The sequence below is a fragment of the Camelina sativa genome, chromosome 9 (assembly GCF_000633955.1).
Source record: "Camelina sativa cultivar DH55 chromosome 9, Cs, whole genome shotgun sequence".
In the NCBI taxonomy this organism is placed as follows: domain Eukaryota; kingdom Viridiplantae; phylum Streptophyta; class Magnoliopsida; order Brassicales; family Brassicaceae; genus Camelina; species Camelina sativa.
This window is the reverse complement of record NC_025693.1, coordinates 21,502,793-21,524,127: the sequence shown is the minus strand read 5'-3', so window position 1 is coordinate 21,524,127 and position 21,335 is coordinate 21,502,793. Positions and strand designations below refer to the sequence as shown.

Below are 21,335 nucleotides of genomic sequence, written 5' to 3'. Positions count from 1 at the left end.
TTTTTTTTTTTTGGAATATCCTTTTTAAGAGGATCTGAAATCGAGATTTAACTAATGGTTACAACTCATATAACTTATAACCTATCAAATAATTAAATAATTAATCTTACAATCTATATTATATAGTCTACACAGAAAGATTGTGTACTTCCGTTTTATTATATATGGGATTTTGTAATTTTATGTATGAGAAATAATTATGTTTGTTGTTTGTTTTTATTTTAATTTTTGAACATGTTTGTTGAAAGTGTTTTAATATGATCCGTATTTAGGTAAGATTTTATTTTCAACTACATAATAAGATCTTGGAAATCACGATTAAGTGTGATAAATTACCAAAATTTTATTATTTTTACGCTTAACAGTATATTTTTATGTCTAACAATATATATTTTGTAACAATACATGGAATACTAAATCATTTGAATATTTTCTTTAATATAATTCTTTGAGATATTCTTAAGTGTATTCATATAGTCCACAAATTAATCCAATTAATCTCTAACCTATATTTAATCTATAACCTATTTTGTAACCAACTTATAAAAACTATATAATCCGTTTTATTATATAGAAGATAGTATTCTCTTTTTCCTGATTTTTTTTTTTTTAGTTTAGCTTCAAATAATCTTAACTATATAATGACAATTAGAACGTGGCATTCGCATAACAATCTCTAAATGTTTTTTCTAACCTTAAATTGTACTCCTATATCGTATAAGGATATATAACTTCAGCAATTTGTCATATATGTGATGTATGTACGTACATAAAATATAATAAATTAAGTTAAGTAAAAGTAAAACTAATAAGAGTAAATTATAGTAGTAAATTTTAATTATATCCAACTCTCAGTACGTACTACGTACTAGTTTTCTTCAACCATAAAGGTAGTAGTCTAGAACTCTAGATCATAGTATATGACAGTAAACTAATATAACTACCTAACCAACCCCCTAAATTTATGGAGCTCACAATCCAAATAAATAAATAATTAATATTTGTCCGACTAAACACCAATTATGGAATATTTTATATTCTCTGATTAAATTAGATATGAGTTTTCTTTTAAAGTTTTAACCTATATAGTCTTCGAAGAATAAAAAAAACACAGCTAATAGACTATATTTTCCACTACTAATTAAATGATTTATTGGAATTAATCGCATAACCAAAATTATAATCCAAATTAAATGCATATTCATGGGCATGTGCATTGATTATTGTAAAACACAAATCTCTCAAGAAAGTGATGGTTTGTTTTGTAAGCCATCCAATCCATCATCAAAAGAATCTCAAGAATTTTTTTTTTTTTAACAAAAGAAAGAAACTTGTCCCCACATGAACATCACACAACCACTTTAACATTTCAAAAATTCGGATTAGTCTCTCATTTAATCATATAGTATAGTATTTTAAATTTTCAAAACAGCAATAACGATGTTATAGAGAGAGATGGAGAAGATAGCGTGGCTGTCTGGTCACTGAGAAATAAAGTAATGTTTTTATAGAATATTTTTGATCAACAAGAAAGGCCCACAAATACAAGTAATCATCAAAATCATGCGAATGAAGAGAGAGAGAGAGAGAGAGTGAGATGAGAGGAGACAAAGGTAAAGTGAAGATAAAGGAATCGTAGAGGAGACAAAGCACTATTGATGCATCTCTTTCTCTTCCTTTCTTGCTCTTTTTCTTGTTTTGGCTTTACTCACTACTCACTCTCTTCTTCTTCTTCTTCTTCTTCTTTTTCAATAATCCAATGTCTTTTTTACGATATTTATGCTAAAGCTTGCTTCTTTTGATTCTTTGAAACACCATTATTACCTCTTCAATCATTCATTCTACTACACAGCTGTTTTTGATTCAATCTTTCTACAAATTTAGGGTTTTATTTTCTGTTTTTTCCCCCAAATTTCTATAATTGACTCTCACTTCTTCTCTTAGTTTTCTGGGTCAGTTCTTTAATGGTGTGTGAAAGGTGAAAGCTTTAAGCTTTTGTGTTTATATCTCTCTATCTCTGTGTGTGTGTGTATTAGCAAATGGCTGAGATCAAGATTGCAAAAGTAGAACAAGGGCAAACGAAGATTAGGAGTGTTCCTGTAGCTGTAACTCCTGAAGGTTTCTGGTGTTGTCCTTCTCCTGTTGCGTTTCAAAAGACTCTCAAGTCTCACCACTCTCTCACCAAACACAACAAACAGTCTCCTCCTCCTCAACCTCAACTTCCTAAACCGGAGAAGAAACCGTCCTCGACCACCATTAGATCCGTCATCGCCTCCGATGAAATTCATCAGAATTCGGCTAATTCCGATACCGTTCATAGTATTGCTGTTCCGGCGACGGTTCAAGAGAGACCACCGAGACAAAAGGTTGAGACTTTACCTAGGAAAGTTGCGATTGAGTTTGGTGAACCGGGAAGTAGTGATGCTAAAGTGATTTTAGTAGGGAAGCAAGGCTTTTGTGTGAAGCTGAGTGTTCATAAGAAAGTTTTGGTTGATCATAGTAGTTTCTTTGCTAAGAAACTAGCTGAGAAAGATTCTGTTTTTGCTTGTCTTGAGATTGAGAGCTGTGAAGATGCTGAGATTTACGTTGAGACCATTGGCCTTATGTATTGTAAAGATATGAAGCAACGCCTTATGAAACAGAATGTAAGCAGAGTCCTTCGTGTCCTCAAGGTATTGCAGCTTAATCCCTCTCTTAGATTTGGTAACTTTAGAGCTTTAGGGGAATGTCTAAGGACTTAGTTTTGTTATATTGCAGGTAGCAGAGCTTCTTGGTTTCAGTTCATGTATTCAACCTTGTTTAGATTACTTAGAAGCTGTGCCGTGGGTAGGGGAAGAAGAAGAAGAGAAAGTTATCTCATCGATTCTTAGATTAAAAACTGAAGGAGTTGGTGTCACTCCTGTTCTGAAAAGAGTTGCTTGTAATGCTGTGGATCCACCAAAAGAGACGCTCTCTCGCATCATCGAGCTTGTTTTAAGAAGCAAAGAGGAGAAAAGTAGACGTGAGATGAAATCTATTGTCCTCAAGCTTCTCAGAGAACAGAATGGTGCCAATGTAGCTGATAACTTCAACGAAACAATCTATTCCTCTTGCCAAAACTGTTTAGACTCGGTTTTGTCTCTGTTTAGACAAGCTTGTGAAGGAGAAAAACCTGAGACTGATACTAAACAGATAGCGGTAGAAGCGGATAACCTCACTTGGCTGCTTGATGTATTAGTGGAAAGACAAGCTGCAGAGGAGTTCTCAGTCACATGGGGAAATCAGAAGGAGCTCGCTTTGTTACATGAGAAGCTTCCTTTAATGTCGCGTTACCATATAAGCCGTGTGACATCTCGGCTTTTCATAGGGATTGGGAGAGGAGAACTGTTGCCTTCAAAAGACACTCGGCTTCTGCTGTTGACTACATGGTTGCAACCTCTGTTCAATGACTATAACTGGCTTCAACATGGTTGTAGATCGTTTGATGGTAAACTAGTTGAGGAAGGTATTGGTCGGACTATACTGACATTGCCGTTGGAAGATCAGCAGAGCATTTTGCTGTCGTGGCTCGGGAGTTTTCTAAACGGAGGAGATGGATGTCCGAATCTCCAAAGAGCTTTTGAGGTTTGGTGGAGACGATCTTTCATTAGACCGTACTCAGATCGTCAAGCTAATGGTTCTTGTCATACAGATTCAACTTCAAAAGAGTGACTATAAAAAAGGGCTGAGTAATCTTTGTTAGATTGTACAGTACTGCGTAATGTAGCTATTGGTTTGCTGATCCTGGTTTCCATAGTTTGGTTTTGCTTGGTTTAGATCTTACCATGGAGCTTTTAGTGGTCGATCTTTGTTCTTGATGTTTTGTAATTTTCAGTTTTCATAATGATGGATGTATATTTCTGGTTCGATTTTATATACAATTTTATATGTTTTTGGTTTGAACTTTTAAGTTTGAAATAGAAACGATTGATGTATTATACATAACTTGAGAAAGAAGAATTAGTTTCTACATCGTTATCAAGAACGAAAGATGAGATTAAAAACCAAAACACACTGAAACTAGTCTAAGCTATCCAAACTTACTTCTGATGTTGGAAAACAACTTGTTGATCTTGTAGCTAACAGATTGACGACGATCTGGTTTGCGTAGCTTGTAGCTCTCGAGATAGATCCGACGACTTCGTTTGTATTCATCGGTTTCTTGAGAAGAGAAGCACAATGACTGAGAAGAACTGGACCCTAGTTCTTTCGAACCGGCCGATATAGTTTTCGGGTTTTCATCATCATCCCACGCAGTTGAGAAAACTAAGTCCGATAATGTTCTCTCCATTCTCTCTAAGTATTCTCAAATTTCAATGTAGGAAAAAGATTATGGATCAATTCGTTATGTAATTGATGTATATATATAGTTAAGAGTCGGCAATTTTAATACATCTCTTAATACGATTAGGATTTGTAAATAATTATAAAGATATATATTTTCTTTTTTTTTTTCTTTCATCAAGGAAAAAGGATTTGTAAAATATATAATTTAACAACAACCAAAAAAGTTTACAAGTTTCAATCCAAAACATTATAAATATTATTAAAACCAAACATTGTCATCAATCTTTTGGTTTAGATAATATGGGTGACTTTGTGGATCACTACGCAGTTCTAGGGTTACCTCCTTATGGAGAAGATAGTTATGGTGTGAAGATCGGCAAGGAACAGATTCGAAAAGCGTATTTGTGTAAGGCATTGAAATTACATCCTGATAAAAACCCTGATGATCCTAACAACGCTCACGAGGAATTTCGTAAGCTCAAGAATTCTTATGATATTCTCATTGATCCCAAATCTAAAGAATTGTTTGATAATCTTCTCAGGGCCAAGTTCGAGAGGCAAAAACATAAGAGAAAGTCTCGTGAAGATGAGGAATTTTGGAACAACATTCCGGAAGAAAAAGAAAAGGAACAACAACCTAAGAGAAGAACTCAAGGGGATCCCGAGTTTTGGAAGAAGGTTCTAGAAGAAGAAGATGAAGAAGAAGAACCATCTGATCAATGTGATAGCGATGAGGTTCTTCATGAGAAGGAAACGCTTCGAAATCTTTATAAGAAGGTAAAGGAGATACGTATAGCACACGCAAAGAAACGTGAGAGTCTTGGAAGATTTGTTAATAATATACCAAAGGCTAGACCTAGACATTTATTTCGTAGCAAATTTTCAATGGATGGGTTCGTGCCATACGAAGCCAGAGTGTTACGTCGAGTAAAGGAGGCCGCCGAGAATCATAAACGATCTTCTTTCTCACAACCGGGATTAGTCTGATAATTTGTGAGTCTTATTTTTTTTTTGTGGTAATTTCTCATCTTTCTCATCAAAATATTTTTTATTTTGGTGGATTATTTATTAATTTGATCTTTATCTTTTTCTTTACATGTCACTCGTTGCTATAGGTTGCTTTGGTTAATTAGAAGAAAGGGAAAAAACGTGATTTAGATTACACACCAAACGCTTGCTCAGGAAAACACATTTGAAACACAAAAGTAGTGTGAAACGAGGTGATTTTAAGCGTGTTTTCAATCTAAATACCCGTTCTTTATTCACGTTTTCATGAATAATTTCATGTTCTTTATTCATTTTTCATAAATACCCGTTCTTTATTCTTGTCTTATTAGTTATTATATGGTTATATCACATGAAAACATGAAATAACCATATAATAACTAATAAGACAAGATATCAGTTTCACCGCATCGGGTTCCGTTACTAAGATCAGGATCAGTCGCTACTCGGAAGTCAGCCGACCAACGACACTAAGCAAGAGCAGATTCAATACCAAAGGTTGTTTTTTTCATCAATTTATCTCTTCTTGAATCTTCTTCTTTTACATTTTTCCAGTATCCATCAGAACCAAAAAGGTCGGCTTCGGTCCGGGTGGCATTAGAGAAAGAAAACCAGAAAGAAACAGAGCAGCAACAAACTAGCAAGAGCAAACAACTACTCAAGGCGTTGCTTAGCCGACGCAAAACCAAGAAAGACGACACTCTCTACTCTACACTTTCTTGGACGAATACTGATATGCCAATACCGGTTCATCTGCGGAAGCGCTTTACTAAACCGGAAAATTGTGAATTTCATTTTTCTTTTTATACACTACAAAATATAGAGAAAAAGTATATATTTTTATGTTTATATATATTTTCATAGATGTTTTAATTTGTTTACATTAAATTTATTTGTGTTACCACATACTTTAAAAAAATATATATTTAAAATTATATAAAAATAATTGTCTATTTTTATTAAATAATTATTTGTATTAGATATTTGAAGATCGCGGGACGACCTGCAAACCTGCGGGCATAACCCGTTAAAATACACAATCCGTTTGGGCTAGGCCTGCAAAGCCCGCTTTTTAATGGACCTAATATTTAGTGTCCATGTCTGCTCCGCTGAGATACTGTTTAGGTTAGGCCTGCCACGAGCATCATGCCCACTTGACACCCAACTAATATACCTTAAACGGTACAGTGGTGATCATATTTGTGCCAAAGTGGTCTTTAACATAATTTTTATTGTACATGTAGATTTTTTTTTTGTTACACCAAAGGTCCATATATATATATATTAATATTAATAATATTACTATTATTTCCATAGGTTTGACATTGATTATACATAGATTTCCTAGCATATGCATTTACAACCTGTGGCAAATGCTAAGTCGCATGTCCAGTTGCACCCAGGCGGACATGGCTGTTTTTGCGGATATACAGTCACTTGGTTCATCATATGCGAGATGGGTTTGGGCTGCAGCAGACTTCGACTCTCAACCATTCCATAATTACGTACGCTTAAACCTAAGAATAAAATCATTGCTATTACTATACAGTAAAAATATATTTTCAAATATTGTTTCTAGAATCGTTCAAATAAGTTTCATATACTGAATCATATAGATTAAGAAATTACTTACCTGTGAATATAGCAAGGAGATAAAGAAAAGTGAAAATGTTCAAAAATTTATTCATTTTCACAGAAAAACTTTTGGTTACGAAAGAAAAGATGGAATGCAAAGAAAAATAACAATGTTGAATTTGATAACTATCACCCTTATGATATAATTTCTTATATATAGTTGTATTTTTAGTTTTAAGATATGTATATCTTTTTTGGTATGATATCATTTCTTATCTTACTATATAAAGCTTGGTTTCAAAGTTACTCATTGATAAAATTTTGACATTTGTCAATTGTATTAATAAGATGTTGACACATATAATTCTAGATTTACTTATTATCTAAAAATTATAAAAGTACTAAACCTATCATAAAAAATGTTATATACATAAATAACAAAAACAATTTATTAATATATTCAAAAAACATGTAACTAATTTCTAATTGATTTAAAGAATCTCTTTTCATATTATAAGATTTTTTTCATATTTTTATGCATAATTGTTGGTTGATTTCAAATTCTATGATTATTTACATTGTGTAGGCTTTTACATAATTAGCTGAATTCTTTTAGTATATAAAACTTGGTTTGCAAATTGGTGATTAATATGATAGTAACATGTGTTAAGTTTATCGTCATCGATAAGTTTTTGACAAGTGTCAAAAAATAAATAGAAAAATTACTAACAAAGTTTGGTTTTCAAAATTAATCGTGAACGTGAACGTGACATGTGTTAATTTATAGACTTAAGATATTAACTCAAAATAATTCGGCAATCTGAGCATGACACATGTTAATGTATTGAACTAAGATTACCACACATGTCAAAATGAAATATTTAGTTTGATCTTCTGTGACATGACATGTATCATGGTTTAGTTAATAAATTTACATTATTTATTTCATTTTTATATTGTAAAAAAATACTCAATATATTTCAGTAAAAGATACGTAAAATGAGTATTTGTTTTTTTTAATACTTTCAATTTCTTATGTTGTAGTATATTTGAATTTTTTTTATTTTAGTTTATATTGTGTATCTTTAAATTATTTAAAATTCATATATCGTCGTGCTCATATATATATTTTTTTCTCTCAGTTTCTAAACATATATTGGTTGGTCATCTTAAGGTGTTCATAGAGACATTTAATATATAGTGATTGTAGCACCCCGGTTTCAAAAAATATGATGGTGCATACAAAAATATTTAAAAGATTTGATTTGACCAAAAGTGCATCTATCTTTCTGTTCAACCATCATGAGAGAACTCTACAGTTAAGTGCTTGAGCTGTGAAAGTTTTATGATAGACTATATTTGAGGTAGTAATTGTTGGAATTATGCGAGTGAGGAAAAAACACGGTGAAAGATCATGTAGTGATTTTTAAGATCTGTAAACAAGTCTTAGAGAAGACGTCCTCCCGAACATAGTGTACCGACTGTCAGATAAAAGTGAGCTCATGGGCCTAGAGAGGACATAGACCCCATTTAAGAGGTGGCGGTCGGAACGTTGCATTGATATAGAGCTTATTTTAATAATAAAATATCTTTGAATGTAAAATTATATTTTTAGTTGTAAAATACTCCCTCCATTTCAAAATATAAGATGTTTTCGAAAAGTTTTTTGTTTCATAATATAGGATGTTTTCAAGTTTCTATGCAACTTTTAGATTAGTTTAGTATTTTATATTATGCAGTATCGTTTCTGATTGGTTGAACTTGTTAAAAGTAAAAACTTCTTAATCTGCCTGTTTTAGTTAAAACATCATATATTTTGAAACGGAGGGAGTATATAGTAAAATTGGATGTTAATAAGATGACGGTTTGATAGCATGTTTGCATGTCAAATAATTTGTGAAAAGATTATGAAATCATAATTTAGACGAGATTGTGAAATCAGGTTTTGCGATAATAATGATGAGTATTTGGTGAAAGTTTTGGTTATTAATAATTTAGTTTTAGATTATTATAATAATTATTATTACTATAAGAAATTTAAATTTACAAATATAAATTAGTGTATTAAAAGAAAAAATTAATATAAGTTTTTTACCTAACAAAAAGTATAATATATATATATATATATCTACTTTCTAATAATAATTTATATCTATAACAAAATATTAATATAATTTTTTGTTAAATATAAATTTATTGAATAATTTGAAAACCCGCACATTGAGCGGGTCCTAATCTAGTGTATATATATGCCAATAGGTTTAAATAACTATGCACACTACACATTTACTACAAGTCAAAGTAAATCTTTTGGTCAATATTTTTATTTTCTAACAATTAACATATTTACAATTTAATAATCAAAATATTTATTAAATAATGACCAATTAATTTGATAGAAAGTGACTAATTGTGAAACATTAAAATGTAAATGTTTTGACGACTAATTATAAAAAATGGTAATTGTCTGAAATTAATTTTTTGATGAAAATTTTTACTTTGAATTATAATAAATGTGTAATAATATGGTAATTGTAAATATGTTTAATGCATAATTATTTAGACCTAATGGCATATATACATTAGCAGATATCACTACAAGAAAAACTAGTTATAGCCACAAATCAACCACAATTTTTTTGTAGCCATAGTATATTAGCCACAAACCAGACACAAAATAACGTTGTGGCTAATTCGTAGCTAAGTTGTAGCAAATTTGTGGCTAATTAGCCACAAACAATAGTTTATAGCTAGTTGCGACTAATTAGCTACAAATTAGCAAGAGAATAATATGTGGCTATTTAGCTACAATCAAAGCTATAAATTTATCATGGCTAATTTGATAAATACTGTATTTCTTGTTAGTTGTAATTTATTTGTGATTACTATGTGGCTTTTTTCACTCTAAACCTCAAATTGAAATCCTAAAAATACAACCACTAAACTTTAAACTTTTAAACATGTAAACAAATATAAACAATAAATCCAACACTTATAATAAAATAAAATTTCCAAATCTAATTAATGCTTAATTATAAATAAACCATATACAGATAAACATGTAAAAACTTTATACTATGTAATATTTATATATTATATATACATATGTACCAAAATATATATCAAAATCTATCACCAATCACAATATAAGAATAAAAGAACAAAATTATCATTTTCTAACTTTTATATTCTAATTAAAGAATGTATGAATTTCTAAACACAAACAATATGATTTATTTTTAAAAGAATCTGTAATAGTTTCGGATAGCTACAAATTTGTTCGTAGCTAACTGGAAAAAAAGAAAAGATTATGTTCTCGGTAAAGTTTTGGTGAAACAAATTAAATGATATAGCCACGTAGAGCCACAAAATATTTCGTGGCTACACAAATAAATATGAAAACCCTGGATTCCCTTCTATTTTACTTGCCTCTCTCTCAAATATATCTCGGCTGTACAAAATAAAGAAGTAGATCTGAAAACAGACGAGATTCAACTCCAATCTACCCTATTTTTTCTTTCTCATCTTTCTTATTATTGAAGAACAGCTGCAAATGTGACTCTACGTATCTCCCTTCAGCTCTGGCCTTTATCCATATTCAAATCTAATCTCGAAGGTTCTGTTTTCATATCTACATCTGGGGTTTTAGTTTTCAGTTAGTTTGATTTTGGGTTTCACATAAGTTTTTTTATTTGGATCTGAGACTTGTTTTTGGTAATCCGTTGGAAATTTTTTAGTTCTTTCTTCTTCGAATTTGATTTCAAGTTTTGTTTGAATTTTTTATTTGGATCTGAGTCTTGTTTTTGCTTAAAGTCATATTTTTTACTAAGCTTGTTCTTGTCTTTTTCCAGACGGAGGAGGTTTTTCCAGGCGGAGGAGGTGGTGGAGAAGATGGGGTGGTAGTGGAGAAGAATGAAGAGGAGACAGTGAAGAAGCTGATTTGTGAGCGGACTCATTAGAAGAGGTGGTGGTGGTGGTGGAGGAGCGGTGACGGTGGAGGAGGAGAATAACTGAGAATATATTTGTAAATATTTGAAATTTTAATTTGTTTTTTGTATTTATTTTTAATTTAATTTTTAAAATAAATTATTTTGGTATTTTTTTTAAAATAAAAATTTGAAATTGCCACAACAAATTTTATGGTTATTTGTGTCTAATCGGAACAATTAGACATGATCAAATTTGTTGCAAATTTGTAGCTATTAGCTACAAAACCTGTTGTAGCAATTTTGTGTCTATATTTCCGCAAATAGACACGAAACAAAATAGCTACAACCCTATAGCCACAAATTTTTGTTGTGGTTTTTCGAGGATATAAGCAATATAGCCACGAAATATGAAGCATGGTTACAAAATATTTTGTGGCTTTAGCCAGATTTTCTTGTAGTGTATTTATCAATTTGCCAACACATTTATTCACCACTGCAAACCTGTGTAATGGTATATATATATAGAAGAATATCTTACTCTTCCAAACAACAAAACTAAAATCTATATCTTGTTTTCTTAAAAAGAAATGCTTTCAAAGATGAAGTTGGTGGTTTTCATGTCGTTCTTGCTCTTTTTTCCATTTTGTTCCTTAGGTAATATTATAATTTTTTTAATCATCTAATTAAATAGTTTTATATTTTTAATATGAAAGATCTATTATGATTATTACTGATTTCACACTTGTGATCTAATAATATGGTTGCTTATTTAATTCACCTTTTATCTTTTAGGGCTTGAAGAGAGCCATGGAAATGGAGTTCTTCACACCAACCAACATTCAGTAAATATGGTAATTAATATCATTAACAAAAATGCATATTTTTCATAGATACTTATTTTTCTATGATTAATAATCCTTATTTTATCCATTTTCAATCACTTCAAAATAAATATACAATACTTTCAGTCACTTCAACATAGATATACATATGATAATTATTGTGAATTTTTTCACCAAGCAAAGAAATAATATAGGTTGAAGAGAGTAATCCGAAAATGATGGATTATTTGAAAACAAGCTCAAACCCAAGCCGTGGTCAGACGATAAATGGATGGAGGAGTCATGTGCGGCGGTCGCCATCACAGATGAACGATAAGAATCATCAGACAATAAACCTTTGGGGTCGTCCGGTGCGACCACCACCACCACAGATGAACGATAAGAATCATGAGACAATAAATATTTGGGGTCGTCCGGTGCAACCACCGCCACCACAGATGAACTTCAATAATCATCAGCCAATAAACTGGAGCCGTCCTGTGCGACCACCACCCCCAGATATGAATTCGAAGAATCATCTGACAATAAACGGTTGGAGTCGTCCTGTGCAACCACCGCTACCGCAGATGAACTATAAGAAACATCAGACAATAAACCTTTGGGGTCGTCCTGTGCGACCACCGCCACCACAGATGAACTACAAAAATCATGATGATGAAATAAAGAACTAAAAATAAGATAATTATATGATATGTATAACTGTCCAATTAATTAAATAAAATATTATAATAAACTTTGTCAATTTTTTAATTTTTTTTTCACTTAAACATTTTCATTATATAATATAAGGATAGAATACAAGGGTAGAATGCGGTTTTGTAATCCCAAAGCCGGAGAACAATAGTCGCGGGACTACATATTCAAGAGTCGATGTCGAAAGGACGTACAAGTGCAGATGGAAGAGGCAAGGATAGAGGCTACCGTGATGATTTAACCCAATTGAAAACGGATACCTCGGAACAAAGTAAGCAAAGAACGCGAATCTAATTCCCACCCACCTAATCTTTTACCGAGAATCTATATCTAGGACTTTGCATCCCCACAAGAGACATTGCTACAAGAGGTTAGCCTTACAAGAACAGACAAGGAACATACCATGGAAGAAGACCTATTTATTTTCTAAACTAAAGCGATGGTAGGAGACTTAGTTAAAAGATTCAACGAACATAAAAAAGGTAAGCGATAGAATCTAGACAAAAGACTCGGTCGTAACTTCCTCGAGATCAAGAGCTAAACTATGACTACAACCTTGACAACCAAACAAAAGCCATAACCTAGGCTGCAAACCAGGAAGACAGTAGAGTTAACAAGGAATTCTTCTGATGTTGCACAAATTCATCGAGGTAAGAAGAAAAACGAGCCGTCGAAAAGGATCACCAGAGCCTCCACGGGAGGCAAGGACTCAAAGAAATGAACCACCGGTCAGAGCAGAAGCTAGCCGTGACTCCACTTCGAAGGCTAAGGAGCTGAAACAACAAACCCTAGCACACCATTGACCACCAGAACCAGCAGATCTGAATCCCACGACCAAATCTCATCAGATCTGAACCGTGAAAACCACTTACTCACCAACGTCGTAAACTTCCACGCTTCCCAGGAAAAGATAGAATTAAAAAACTACATAATAAACTGACGGAGATGACTGATGCCGGCGCTAACTGAGCCACCAAACACCGGTCACAATCTTGACGGCCGCTTTGTGTTTAAATTTTTTTTTTTGCTAAAAATTTGTTTGAACCCTTCCCCCTTAATTATCATGATAATAATCATGTGACTCAACAAATTTGATGATGCAATGTTTTCCAATATGTTTATTTATCTTTGAGTAATTGTTTTGTTCTTTATTAAGATATTTTTTTGACAAGCTTTCTTTATAAAAAAAATTCAAAAGACAATCATCTATAATAACATTTTGAAGTGCATTTTATAAAATAAGTTTTGCTTGAGTAAAATATTACACAAAATGCCATCTTATTTAAGACAAAAAGTTAACTCATGAAAGGTATATATGTAATATATATTATAGATTTTTTCATATATACATGTATACAAACAGCCTTACAACTAATTTTCTACTATCTCTACAACCAAACACAATTAATGTTCCATAATTAATAATACAAATATTTAAAAGATTTTTGTTAATATTTAAAATTATAATTCTTCTATCATATTTGTTTGATTTCGTTTTAATTGCTATGAATCATGGGGGATTTTTAAAAATACCCTTTTCCAATGTCACTTTTCAAAAATACACTTTCATGGTGTCTATTTTCAAAAATACTCCTTTTAATATATAAAATTACTTAATTCTAAATCCTAAACCCCAAATACTAAACCCTACCTCCTAAAAACTATCTTGTAAAATAAAGAACTCAAACCTAAAAAAAAAATCTAAAAATTAATTTAACATATTGTAATTGTGTAAAAGAGGGTAAAAATAAAAATGTTGAAAAAAAGTAATTTTGAAAAGGGGTATCTCAAAAAGAGCATTTCTAACAAATTTTGATGAATCATCATGTAGTACATAAAATTAATTAAACAATTTGGCATAAAGAGGTTTGATCCTTTATAAATTCAAAGTTTCTTTTAATGTTTTCGTCCTAGTTTATTTGCGTTGCTTATATTTTCTTTACATGAAATCGGCAGGAGGCAGAAAATATATAGAAAATTTGTTAGAAATATCCCTTTTCAAAAATATCTATTTTTAAAATATTTTCATTTTTACTCTTTTTTACACAATTACAATATGTTTAATGAATTTTTAGAATTTTTTTTTTAAGTTTGGGTTCTTTATTTTACATTTAGGATATAGTTTTGAAGGGTTAGAGTTTAGTATTTGAAATTTAGGACTTAGAAATTAGCTGTTTATACCTTATACATAGAAAAGGGATATTTTGAAAAAGTGACATAGGGAAGGAGGTATTTTTGAAAATCTCCCAAAAATATTGGGTTAACTATCAACAATATAGTCTAAATTTTATATCAAAATTAAACTTTTAAAATTTTTATATATTTAACTTTTTTAAGATAAAACTGAACATTATAAAACCTAGATTATAAATTCTAAACCGGTAAGACATGAACAAAAAAAAAATTCAAATTTTTTTAACTCAAAACTCTTAAATAAAAATTAAATAGAAACTCATCTGATGGAAAAAAAATCGTCTTTGATATAAACATTAAGCATCGTAGAGCAATGTATTTTATTGTTTTCATATAATATAATTGATATTAGCCTATTATACACGATAACTCGTATTCAATGCTTTCCAAACCAAAACAAAATAAAGAAAGAAAAAGTGAAGAACATAATCAACATATGGCGAATGTTCAGCAGAGCCAAAGTCAGAATAAATTCTCCAACTTTCAATGGCATGTGTTGCATCATTTCTATTAAAGTACTAGTGGGCATATCTCATAAATACAACATATATAGAATAACACTCCTTGTTTATTTATCTTAAGTCATTGAGATAAATCAAGCTTAAATATTCATCATTCATAAATTTATTTCCATCACAACTAAATCTCAACCACAATTCAATAATTTCACTTCAAACATATATAATCCCTATATTCAAACTAGCTCATACACATACACTCCATAAACATTGTTCGAGCATGTAGTAGGGTAATTAATTATATAAAAAGGAAAAAGATAACTAAACTAAACCGTCATCATTTGGCGAAACTCATGAAAGTCAAGAACGCCATTACCATCAATATCGTAAAATTTTATCATGGCTTCACACTCTCCGTACGTTCTTGATTCCCCTAACTTCACAAGCATCTTTTGCAAACCCTTTGGTGTTATGCATCCTGATCCTTTCTCCACCTCGAACATCTCGAACGCCGTCTTCAACTCTCCGCCACCGTCACCGTCAAGATCTCTTCTTGTCATCAATCCAACGAAGTCCTCAAACCCTAGAGACCCGTCTGCGTCGGTGTCGACTTCGTTTATCGCCTCTTGAGCTACCTCGTGAGATATATACTCACCGACAGAGCCGAAGTAGTCTCGGAGCTCAAAGGCTGAGATCTTACCGTCCCCGTTGCTGTCAAAATGGCTGAAGACTCGACGGAGCTCTTTGTCCAAGGAGTGGGGACTCTTTGTGTTGTTGTTGTCATCGGTGTTGCTTCTTGGGGAGCTTAAGGTTGACGAAGAGTTGGATTTTGGTGACCCTCGTCGGTTCTGAAAACTTAGGTTTAACTTTAAGGTTTTAGTGGAAAACCATTTGAATGAATTGGAGGAAGGTTTCTCTTGTTGAGTTGCCATGTCGGATCTTTGAGATTTTATGATGTGGGGTGTTATTCTACTTAGTCTTTAACTCACCTCTATATATAACATGATAGACTCACTGACTCACCATGTAGATCAGTTTTATAATAATATTAATACATTATCTAGGAAAGTTAATTTGTTTCTTGTGACGATCGTATCCGGATTTTTGGACAATTCCTCTTCTATTATATTCTAATAATATATTTTATAGAATTAAGAGTCCTTTAATATATTCACTCTCTAGCTATGACATTTCATTCATTTCGGATTGAAAAATATAGCTCACTTCTTCATAAAATATTCAATAGTTTGAATTGAAGGAGGATATGATATTTGAACTTGTTATGTCTGAACATTAGCTAGTGGGATTTAATCTTATTGTATTTTATATGATTGAAAGAGTTATATTAAAAATTGAATTCCGAAAAACAAAAGAATGAAAGAGTTCTATTAAAAACAAATTAAATATAATAAGAAAGACATGCATGTCATTTTCGGAGAAAATCCAAGGGAACAAAAACGAGGTCCATGTTTTGTCCTCCAAGGGGAATTTCGAAGAAGGTGCTTATAAGATATGTGTTGATGGCGTAGGCTCAGAGATTAAATGATTAGATGGGTAAAAGACAAAAGCTTTATGAAATTTCATCGTAACTTCCTTAGTGAATTATTAATTATATAATATGACCCATCTCTATAAAATTCGATTGACTCTTCTTGTTGCATTACATCTTAAGTAATCAATCATTAGCTTTTAGGTGCACTACACACACATTACTAATTTTGAGATTCACCAAAATAGTTTGATACAAAATAATTCACCATTTTATTCTGATACAAAGCTATTCACCACTAATTTGATGTATTCTTATTTTAAACTTCTGATATCTTATAATACAACTAGATAGATATTCCTTGCAGAGAGCCACCCGAAACAAGCTGTCTTCCTAAGGGCATCCGCAATGGGGGAACACTTTAGGATGTTCTTAGAGTAAAAATATTATGAAAATAATCTAAGATCAGTAGTTAAGATCTTTTGTTAAAAAGTTAATTATTGGGAGAACATGTTTAAGATCATAAGATTTAATAATATAATATTCTTAAACATATTACATTTATAAAAACTGTAAAAATAACATTTAAATTGCAAACTTATAAAACTTGTACTAAAATTCAAAATACAATACCAAATTTTTATGAAACAAAAAAAACATTAAAGATTAAAAAAAACAAACAAACATATTACTTACTTAAAACAAACAAACATTTTATTTAATTAATATATAGTTTAAATCAAATCCTCTTTTAATTTGTGAAAAATTGTTTGCAAAAATTTGTATCCAATCACAGCTTGCCACGTCAGCTTAGAACTGAGCCTAGATCAGTTCTACATCAAGAACTGGACAACATGTTCTTATGCCACTATTCATTATATTTATAATTTTAATAGGCTAAAAACACACCAAGTGTTCCCCCATTGCGGATGGCCTAATCACTATTGTTTTCTTTTTCTCCTCACAAGTTCCACCACGAACAAATTTAGCCATTTGCTTGATGTAGTGTCTTTGTTATTATAGGTAATGAAAAGAGAGTATACCTAACTACAAGGTAGAAAACAACATCAAAGGAAAATTGTTTACTTGTTAAGAAAAACTCTTGGGATCAAAGCATTTAATTTATTTTGTATCTAATACAAAAATGTAATAAAATCCAACATAACCTATTAATAATGCACAAGTGACAACACCAAAAGTTCATTAGGCCCAACATTATGGAGTGATAATATGGCCCATGTTAAGCTGTTACAAGTCGTTTCTCTCACGAGCTTCACCCTCCTAAACTATGTATAGTCTAAAGTGAATTGGAATTTCGCCACCTGGGTAAAGGGAGAAAAGTCCCGCCACCTAGGTTCGAATAGCATTGGTCACGGAGGTTCGAAATTTAACATGATTTCCCCCCGGTCTCAGGAGATTAGTCTTTGAGCCTAAGAAGCCTTTAGGATCACTCCTGAGTTATAGAAAAAAAAAAAGAATTGGAATTTCGCATTATGTATATGTTAGTCCGATAGCTTGCCTTATTATCGTTAGCACATTGACAAAAAAAACGCAAGCGCTTAATATCTTTTATGTTTTAAAGTTAGATTAATTGATTTGAAATATTTTAGTTTATCATCAAATTTGGAGTGTCTAAGGTAGAGTAAGGAAGGCATTCGTCAGACAACGAACGGGAAAAATCTAAACCACTAAATAAAATTTGATTTCTATGATAAGGGATTGATAAAGTTCATAGGCCTATAGTTAAGATGTGGGCTTTGAACTTTCACGCCAAAGTGTGGCCTTTCTCGTATGTGGAAGCTTTGTACTAGAAAACGTGCGTTCTCTTGGTGGTTGGGAAAAAATAATCGTCGGTCCGATATTGACCAAAAAAAAAATAGTGCGAAATAATCTTCATCTGCCAAATTTTCTTGCGAGCCGATTTGGATCATGAGAGTTAATTGGTTAGGCTGATCTTTGGCATTTTGTCCACCGGCCTAATTTGTCACTCATATATAATATGCAGACTTGACTTTTTAAAGCGTTATAGCAATGTAGATATTTTTTTCTTATAATGAAAAATCAATAACCTTCTCTTTAATCGCAAGTGAGTTCGATGGNTTCTTCTTTGATTTATTTTCCTTTTTTTTTTTTTTTTTTTTTTTTTTTTTTTTTTTTTTTTTTTTTCATTTGGGGAATTTTAAGCTTTAATTTCAATTTAATAAATAATTGGAGTTGTTTTAATTTCGGTAATGTAAACAAAATGTTTGGTCTTTGGTATTTTTTCTTGTGTAAGTTGAGTATTAAAATATTACTTTTCTATATCTAATACTATAACTACAGTTCATGATATATTTAATCCTTGAGTTGACCTAGCGAAAGAATCTAAATAACATGCATGTTCATTGGTATACTGCACAGTCTACACTATATATTAATCCGTCGAGATCCAGACGGAATCCCCATTGGGTTGACTCACACGCATCATCTTTTATATTCGTGAATAATTTACATAAACATATATAATGTAGTTAGCATGTGCTTATTAATCATTTAACTATTTCTTAATCTTATAATCGCACATATATATGACATATATTTATAGATTTACGTATTTATATATACAATATGTTCATTACTAAAGTAGAAATCCTAGTATGTATGTAAACGAAAAGTATTTTAAGTCTACGTGATTTCTATTCACAGCGACCTATATAAGTCTACGTGAGTTCTGTTTACCCTAATTAGTCGATTCAAACCTAAGATTCCTTTATACATTATTGGGTTACAGAAATAGAACACATATATAGACTAAGACTTGTAGTTGCTTCTTTGTTTAATTAAGTAGTCGACAACGCGCTGACTTGTTGACTTTTGATGTGCAGTAATTAACAAGAAGACAACCTCGTAATACTTGGCCGGCGAGTTTATTTCATTTACGCAAGAAAAATAAACAACCAAATTACTGGATATTATTGTACTATATGAATATTAAGTACAACGATCAAATCAACTATTATGGTGTCATTGAATAGACAGCTCAAATTTGGAATCGACCGAAGAAACTGCAACCTCTATGACAATATCGTCATTAGAATGATCAATATCTGGCCAAATCATATTGAACAATCGTACTAAATTTTTTCTTCTGTATGACTTATATTTTTCATATATAAGTTATATTAAGTATTACGTTATTAACTATCAAAATCTCAATTCATACGACAAAAAATATATAATCTGATACACTGCGTGATGTCATTAGATTATCGAAGAATAGATGAATCCTTTACAACTTTAACTAATCATTTAAAGAGGAAATCTCATAACGATCATGATCAATTTTGTTCGTTAAAATAAGCTTGTTACGCACAATACGACGTTACATTTAAAAGATTATTTTAAAAACGTTTGAACACAACATCATTCTAACTTTGTTATAATTATTCTTTTTGTTAACAAAGTTAATGATGATGCTTCTAACTTTGTTAACATATGTTAAGTTGTTTATTCGAAATTTCGAATGTATAAGATATAGTCATTATGATAAGTCTAAGTTCTGATTAATTAAGCTACGTATTATATTAAATTTCCATACTAAAATTCAATGGAAGATGGTAAACGTGAAGTCAACAGTAAAAAACAAAAAGATTTATTTGAAAATTCATAAACAGAAACGCTCTAGTAACGTATATGTATTTGTTGTTACATCTTTTAGACTCGCCGTAGTACATTTATCGGTAGAAAATATATTCACAATTATTATAACTTTATAGGTATCGAATTTATTATGGTAGAAGTAGGCAATGCGTTACGAGAGTAACTACCACCACCAAACTAATTTACATATTCGACTATCCTATTCCTCCTATGATTTTATTATTCAAGTATTTTCTTCACTACCTATTTTACATGTTCAGTCAAAATTATACATTTTTTAAACCGACAAGAAAACATTTAAATCTAACGCTCGATGAGGTCGAACCGTGGCTCTAGCAAATCATACGGAACCCAAAGTGCATCGAGCGGGCAAGGTCGACCATCGTCTAACCTTACCCAAGGCTTTCCTTTTCCACTCCAGTGCAACAAACTCACTGGACCTGGATGCAAATCACGGCACAGTCCTCTGAAGTTGTCTCCTCCTAAACCGTGTTGGTTCCACCGGTGATCCACCGGAGCTATGTTTCCGGCGAAGACAAGTAAAAACGGTGGCAAAGAGCCTAACTCGTAGATTCTGATCCGTTTCTGTAGCTCCATCCACTCTATGATCTTCCTCGTGTAATCTCCTTCACGCCATTTCTTTAACTCTATGACCATCACTCCGGTGTTGAAGTAACAAGGCGGACGACGACGGTTGAGGGAGAGTGTTATGGATAGAGAAGGGTTTGACCAGAACGTCGGAGTAAAGTAAGTTGTGAAGTTAGCGTTGCAATACTCAGGCGCGGCTAAAACAACATCGTTTGGGATATGAGTTGAGAAGAGCTTGGAGATGTCGTCAACGAGTATGAGATCTGAGTCGAGGTATACGACACGTGAGAGACACGTAGGGAGTATCTCGGCGAGGTAGTTTCTTGCGTAGTTTAACGGAGAGTCTAACGCGGAGCGTATGGAGGTTGAGATGAGGCCGGAGATAGCGGCTACGTCGTAAGGGTATATCCGGAATTTCAAGTAAGGAAAAGAAGAAGCGACGTAGTTTTGGAGTCGGTGGGATTGTTTCGAAGTAACGAAGTGGAAAACAATGTTTTGAGGACAAGAAGAGTGTTGGAGAACGGAGAGAATCACGGCCATTGAGCCGCGGAGGTATGCCGCGTCTAAGGTCATTGCCACGTGGATGGCTTTGTTCGAACACACGAAATCGTAGTCGTTT

The 21,335-nt window shown here is 32.0% G+C and overlaps 4 protein-coding genes and 1 long non-coding RNA gene across 5 annotated transcripts in view; 2 read left to right on the top strand and 3 right to left on the bottom strand.

Moving 5' to 3' along the window:
• LOC104711622 (BTB/POZ domain-containing protein At3g50780) lies at positions 1,546–3,921 on the top strand. Its single transcript, XM_010428319.2, has 2 exons — positions 1,546–2,672; positions 2,758–3,921. The coding sequence occupies exons 1-2, from the start codon at positions 2,040–2,042 to the stop codon at positions 3,688–3,690; spliced, it is 1,566 nt and encodes a 521-aa protein (XP_010426621.1). The 5' UTR covers positions 1,546–2,039; the 3' UTR covers positions 3,691–3,921.
• On the top strand, positions 4,606–5,292 carry LOC104711621 (uncharacterized J domain-containing protein C4H3.01-like). Its single transcript, XM_019230019.1, has one exon. It carries the CDS (start codon positions 4,606–4,608, stop codon positions 5,290–5,292), a length of 687 nt encoding a protein of 228 aa, XP_019085564.1.
• On the bottom strand, positions 6,482–7,088 carry LOC104711620. The gene is made up of 2 exons (XR_755368.1): positions 6,944–7,088; positions 6,482–6,827 (listed from the first exon to the last, which is right to left on the bottom strand). It is a non-coding gene; the product is annotated as an uncharacterized LOC104711620 (long non-coding RNA).
• LOC104711619 (probable calcium-binding protein CML41) lies at positions 15,125–15,982 on the bottom strand. The gene has a single exon (XM_010428317.2). The coding sequence runs from the start codon at positions 15,930–15,932 to the stop codon at positions 15,327–15,329; it is 606 nt and encodes a 201-aa protein (XP_010426619.1). The 5' UTR covers positions 15,933–15,982; the 3' UTR covers positions 15,125–15,326.
• Positions 20,105–21,335, bottom strand: part of LOC104711618 (probable galacturonosyltransferase-like 2) — a 1,966-nt gene continuing 735 nt past the window's right edge. The window contains exon 2 of the mRNA XM_010428316.2: positions 20,105–21,335. Coding sequence (XP_010426618.1) covers positions 20,432–21,335 — 904 coding nt within the window. The 3' untranslated portion in view covers positions 20,105–20,431.

Coding starts and splice junctions, on each gene's coding strand:
- LOC104711622 (XM_010428319.2), top strand. CDS start 2,040: ATGGCTGAGATCAAGATTGCAAAAGTAGAACAAGGGCAAACGAAGATT. Junction 2,673..2,757: donor GAGTCCTTCGTGTCCTCAAG/GTATTGCAGCTT, acceptor GTTATATTGCAG/GTAGCAGAGCTTCTTGGTTT.
- LOC104711619 (XM_010428317.2), bottom strand. CDS start 15,932: ATGGCAACTCAACAAGAGAAACCTTCCTCCAATTCATTCAAATGGTTT.
- LOC104711621 (XM_019230019.1), top strand. CDS start 4,606: ATGGGTGACTTTGTGGATCACTACGCAGTTCTAGGGTTACCTCCTTAT.